The following is a 6,000-nucleotide window of genomic DNA, read 5'->3' as shown; positions in this document are numbered from 1 at the left end:
GATGCAAAGTCAATGAAAATCTCTCCTCTCAAGGACCTGTTCTATCAGGGGTCACATGCACATATATAAGGTTATACAAAAGAGTTCTTGAGCTGAGTGAGGGAATCTAAATGTTGGAGGTGAGGAGGTAGTCCATTCCAGATATAGGGACAACAAGTGCAAAGGCACATGTGGGAAATGGAGTGGGATGTGTGATGAACAGCAAGAAAGCCAGGCTGGCTGACCAGCTGGGGTAAGGAGGAAGAAAAATGGAAAACGAGGCTGGAGAGGTAGGTCAGGATCAGGTTAGAGAGGGCTTTAAAAGTCACACAGGGGACTTTATAAATTTGATTCTAGGCACTAGGGAGCCATTAGAGTTTGAGTAGGAGAACATGGTTAACTGTTTTGTGGTGGTAGAGATCAAAGAGAAAAGGAGGAAGTCCCTCTTCCCTCTTCTTAGGTTGGGTGAATCTCCCTTCGGAACATATGGGGGCAGGGCAGGGGCAGGAGAGGCAAGCATGGATGAGTTGTGAAGGGAATGCCTGCATTGGTATAATCCTAGATGCAGCCCAATATTTGAGAGATAAGAGGAGACTGCGAAAAATCTCCAAGTGAGAAAATGTGATTTGAGATGATTTTCGAAAGGAGGGCTGATGAGGAAAAATGAGAAAGTATTTGCAAGTTTTGAGGAGTTGGAAGAAAAGAGACTAGAGAAGATCAAAACTCCCATACAAAAATTATTAAGATTGTTTGGAAGATTATGCTTTTGGTAGTTTATTTTGTTCTTGGTGGCCATCAGGGGTGAAGGATACAGTTCAAAAACCTTAGTTCTCATATTGCAACCTGTAGCCATATTTAGCTCAGTAGTCTTATGGTTGCAGTCCAGAACATACTGCAGTTAGAGAAATACATCAAAAGATAGACATTTATTTTCCCCTACCCAACTTCTTTCTCTCCCTTTCTCATTCTTTCTTTCCCTCTTCTTCCCCCTTTCCTCCTCCATCTCCATTTCTTCCACCTCCCTCCCTTCCTCTTCCCCTCCTCTCCTTTCCTTCCTTTTCCCTATTTTCTCTCCACTTCTCCCTCCCCCTCTCTTTTCTCTTCCTGTCTTTCTCTCCTCATCTTCCTTTTTTCTTTTCTTCTCTCTCCCCCTTTTTCTCTGTCCTTTTTCCATTGAAAGAAAGATGTTTATTTCCCCTACCCAACTTGTTTTTCTCCCTTCCTCCCTCTCCTATTCTCTCTCCCTTTCCTCCCTCTCTCCTCCTTTATCTCTGTTTCTCTCCCCTTTACTCCCTCACTCTGCCTCTCATTTCCTTTTCCTTCTCTCCCTCCTCTTTCTCTGCTCATTTGCCTTCACTTCTTCCACCCTCCCCCTCTCCCTTCTCCTTTCTGTGCCTCACCTTCTCTCCCTACTCTTTCTTTTTCTCTTCCTCTTTCTCCTCCTTTTTCTCTCTCTTTCTTCCCCCCCACCTCCTTAAAAAGGTTTCATAAGCAAATTTCCCACTTTCACATCACTGATGTTTTGCAGGAATGCTTTGAAAACTATTTAAACTCCATTGTTATACTAGTTTCCTGATACTACATTTAACACTAGGATGGAAATTCTATTTGGAAATTCAAATGGAAATTGGTGGCCAAGGCACACTAGTATAATAAATGTATAACACAAATGACCCAGATTGAGTGTGTTTATAGAGACCTGACCATAACACACAATGGCCTGTTTTAAGGGTCTCTGTTGCCTCACTTGTAGCGTATTGAATTAAATTTGGTCTAAACCAGGATGCCATTTTAGTCATTTACCTACCTGAAGGCTGAGCTAGTTGAAGATTTTAAGTTACTTTAAATCTCTGATTTTTTTTAACCTTTGTGACCTTGGACAAATCATTTTACCTCCTTGGGCCTTAGTTTCTTCATCAGTAAAATGAGAAAGTTGGCTTCCATGGCCTCTGAGGTCCCTTTCAGCTTTAGATCCATGATCACTGAGAATTAGTCCCCTCTAACTTATTTCAAACCACAAATTTAAAACTAGAATACATCTCATTCAGCCTCCTTATTTTAGAGGTGAGGAAATTGAGGCCCAAAGGGGTTATGTGACTGTCAAGGTTAATACAGGTAGTAAATGGAATTCCTAGCATTCCAACTCAGGTCTCTAACTTGAAATCTAATGCTTTATTGTCCCAGGCTTGCCTGGAGTTGTCCTTCATCCCCATACATGTGACCAAAAACAGTCTATAGTACTTCAATGTAAATATCAAGGCTCATATGTAAAAACTGATCCATTGTAAACAAACCTTTAAATAAGACACCATCACATGCATAAATCTGCTCAATTTAAGATGTAAAAAAATAGGTAGTTTTAAAGGCATTTTTGTTAAATTAAAAAATAGTGAACACAAAGATAGTTAATTTTTTTAAAAAGTGAATGAACAGTGATCTTTAAAAGTGAAATGAATTTAGTTAATTTTTCATTCAAATAAAACACCCAAAATTTTTAAAAAATTTCAATTCACCAAAAGTAACTTTTAGATTATCTTGATTTTTTTAGAGCCCTTGATCCAGCTAATTTCTGATTTTGGGCAACTCCTGTCTTCTAATTCATACAAGATAGGCTAATATGTCCATGGACCAGTATCTGTGCATGGGGCAGGTAGAAAAGATATATGCCGTGAATGTAAAATGGGAGCAATTTTCAAGTATGTTTTAGGAAAATCAACCTTATTACTTGACAGTCATACCAGATATATATGGCATTTTGGTAAATATTTATATTGTTTTTAAATCAAGCCTAATTCTTCCTGACCTGTACGTACACCGGTGGTACGGACTTCATTGGTTGTCTTCCCTACCCTCACTGGTGGCAGGCTCCCGCTCTTGTACATCACCTTAAGCTGCAAGGGAGACCAGAGCTCACATCTTTGATGAGGGCACCAAGCTGACATCTTTTACCAGGTCACCTGTTGGGACTTCTTTGGGTAGCTCTTCTCGTGTTGTGTAATCTTTTTTCTTTTCTTGTATACCAGACCGAAGTATGATGCAAGCCAGCAGAAGAATGAACATGTAATTGCTGGAAAGCATTACATGAATGTGACCTAATGGAGGAACGATCTCAGCCGTGGATGTTACGATCTTCAGGAAAAAAAAAAACAACAAACCAAAAAAAAAACTGACAAAGGAAGAAGAAAAGAGTGCTAAAACATCATTAAGTGTTCAAATATCTACGTGTAAAACATCATTAAGAGTTTGAAACATCATTATAGATACCAAAGGAAATTTAAAAGGAATTTACTCTATATATCTTTGTAAATAGGAGAGTGTAGATGATGGTTTTTAGAATTATCTGGTTTTCTGTTTACTAGATACTAAGTAGAAGAGTTATTCTTTGTCAGTGTTAGATTATGCTTTATTTTAGCTTGTCTTGGAGGGAATTAGCAATTTAAAATAGTGACAGAGAGAATGGACTAATAGTGAACATTTGAACGTTCTCTAGGCTCATTCTCAACTTGCCTATGGAGGAACAAGATTATGGAGGGAGAGGACAGTACTAACCACCTCTAAGAGATGTTTATCCTTTCCAGTTTACAAAGTACTTCCACATGCATTGATCAATAGGTCAAATTGTACTCCTTGAGAGGTAAATGTCATTGCAATGTCTTTTCTCAGAATAGATACTAAAATTCTATGGCACTTATCACAACTCTAGGGACTGAAAAATAGCAACAATCAAAGGAAATACTTAGATCACTATTATAGGACTGGTACATTAACAGCCAAAATATGTGGGTGAAATGATTTAACATTGGTGATCATTACCCATGTATATCTCCTATGCTTTTTCTTCTTTACACTAAAATATGCCTCTTGCCCAAAGATCCTGAAATACATGTGCAGAATCCAAAGAATTTCTGGTTTTGCATACATCTCCATAGGAATTTATAATAAAAAGGCTCCCCTGAACTTCTATTGGCATCTTTAACCCTAACATAAAAACCCAACAGCAGATTGAGAACAAATTTCAATGTGAGAATGTATGTAAAGCCTTTGGTAACCAATAGTTAACCATCCCAGACTGGTGGCATTACATTAATGTGAGTTGAAACAATCTTCAATTCATTTGGATTCAGAACTATTTCCTTTTCACAACTTTATGTTTTCCACATTTAATTAGCCTGTACACTTAATGATGTTTTACTACTCTTATCTTCTTTCTCTCTTTGTCAGTTATTTTTCGGTTTTTTCTGAGGAACATAATATCCATTGCCGAGATGAGTTATCTTTCTGGAACTCTCACATTGGGTCTCCTGCTAGGTTGTCTCGTATTTGCATCTGGCACGCAGGAAAAGAATTATACAATACCGGAAGAGCTTCCTGAAAATGTCCTGATAGGCGATCTGGTGAAAGATCTAGGCTTGAAGTTCTCACCAGAGAAAAGGCTCTCGACTCCCTTGCAGTTTAAGTTAGTATACAAGAGTGAAGATCTGCCATTAGTGAGGGTAGAGGAGACAAGTGGTGAGCTCTATACCACCGACGTACGAATAGATCGCGAACAATTATGCTCTGGAGTCTTTTCTGAGACTCACTGTTTTTATGAAGTTGAACTAGTTATTTTCCCAGAAGAAGTCTTTAAACTGGTCAAGCTTCGTTTTCTAATAGAAGATATCAATGATAATTCACCGCTCTTTCCTGCGACGGTCATCAACATTTCGATTCCTGAGAACTCTGCTATCAGTTCCCGATTTCCGATACCTTCAGCTGTTGATCCTGATGTTGGCATTAACGGAATTCAACAGTACCATCTGATTAAGGTGGGTTTTAAAATATTTTTCTGTAAAACTTCTTGCTTTGTTAGGATAGTGGATGCTCTTGTCAAACTTAGAGTATATTGAAAAAAAATGGATATCATCTCCAAATTTTGTAGGGCTTAACCTGGTTGATTAAACTAAATTGAGCTTGGTGGAGAAAACTTATCAAAAAAATTTAGCAACTACATGGGTTTTTAAGAAGCTTAATTTTGCATATATACATATATATATATATATATATATATATATATATATATATATATACACACACACACACACACACACACACATATTCCTGTGTAAATTGGCATTTGTGTTCATGTTAGTCAATTAATGAAGGCTAAACATGGTGCTTAGTAGTACCACCCAAAGACAAAGGCCAACACAATATTTTAATTTTATGCCTTTTGTTTAGTTGTGGTTTCTCTGCATATGCATATTTAGCATATATGTCCCTTGGTGAAATTGAATTAAACACATAAAAATCACTCTTCAAGAATAAAGGCCTCTGTGAAAAGTTTACATACAGTTAGCTTGTCATTTGAAAGTCCTTTAATGACTTTTAAGAGAGATCATTATGACAATTGTATTTTAGAAAGTATTGCTCAAAGGTAGTTTATCTAAGCTTCAAATCAATCAGAAATTTCGAGTGTAAGACCATAAATTTAGGGCTGGAAGAAAGCTTAGGGGACATCTAGTGAAGCCCATTCAATTTGCATTTGAAAGAACAGAGTCTCAGAACAGTGAAATAACCTGCCAAAGGTTATGTACCCTACATATAGAAAAAGTCATAGTGTTCATTTGAACCTTGGTCTTCTCATTCCAAATCTAATGCTTTTCCTACTTCCTTGAAGAAATGTTATTGATAGGAAAATAACCAGGTTCCCTATATTAGCGGGCTGCCACTGAAATGTTCATAAAACATATCCTTATTACCTTTTCTTCTAACCCCTGCCTCCCCCTGAGCACTAACATCCTCCCAGTCACCCAGGCCCACCACCTCAGTGTCATTCTGAACACCTCACTTTCACTTAATCTACATATCCAATCTGTTGCCAAACATTCTCATTCCTACCATCACAATATGTCCTCTTCTCTCCACTCAAATAGCCAGGACCGTAATTAAGGCCATCAGCACCTCTTCGGGACTACTGCAATAGCCTTCTAGCTGGTCTCCTTGTTTCAAGTCTATCCTTCCCGATACTTTCCGCACTCAGCA

The 6,000-nt window shown here is 38.0% G+C and overlaps 1 protein-coding gene across 1 annotated transcript in view; it reads left to right on the top strand.

Annotated features, from left to right (window-relative positions):
* Positions 1 to 3,540: 3,540 nt before the first annotated feature.
* LOC118832709 (protocadherin-11 X-linked-like) overlaps positions 3,541 to 6,000 on the top strand; it is a 523,359-nt gene continuing 520,899 nt past the window's right edge. Inside the window, exons 1-2 of the mRNA XM_036740037.1 lie at positions 3,541 to 3,565; positions 4,201 to 4,784. Of these exons, the coding sequence (XP_036595932.1) occupies positions 3,541 to 3,565; positions 4,201 to 4,784 (609 nt within the window). The remainder of the gene's footprint in view (positions 3,566 to 4,200; positions 4,785 to 6,000) is intronic.

The sequence above is a fragment of the Trichosurus vulpecula genome, chromosome X, assembly GCF_011100635.1.
Source record: "Trichosurus vulpecula isolate mTriVul1 chromosome X, mTriVul1.pri, whole genome shotgun sequence".
Classification (NCBI taxonomy): domain Eukaryota; kingdom Metazoa; phylum Chordata; class Mammalia; order Diprotodontia; family Phalangeridae; genus Trichosurus; species Trichosurus vulpecula.
This window is presented reverse-complemented; position numbering and strand designations above follow the sequence as displayed.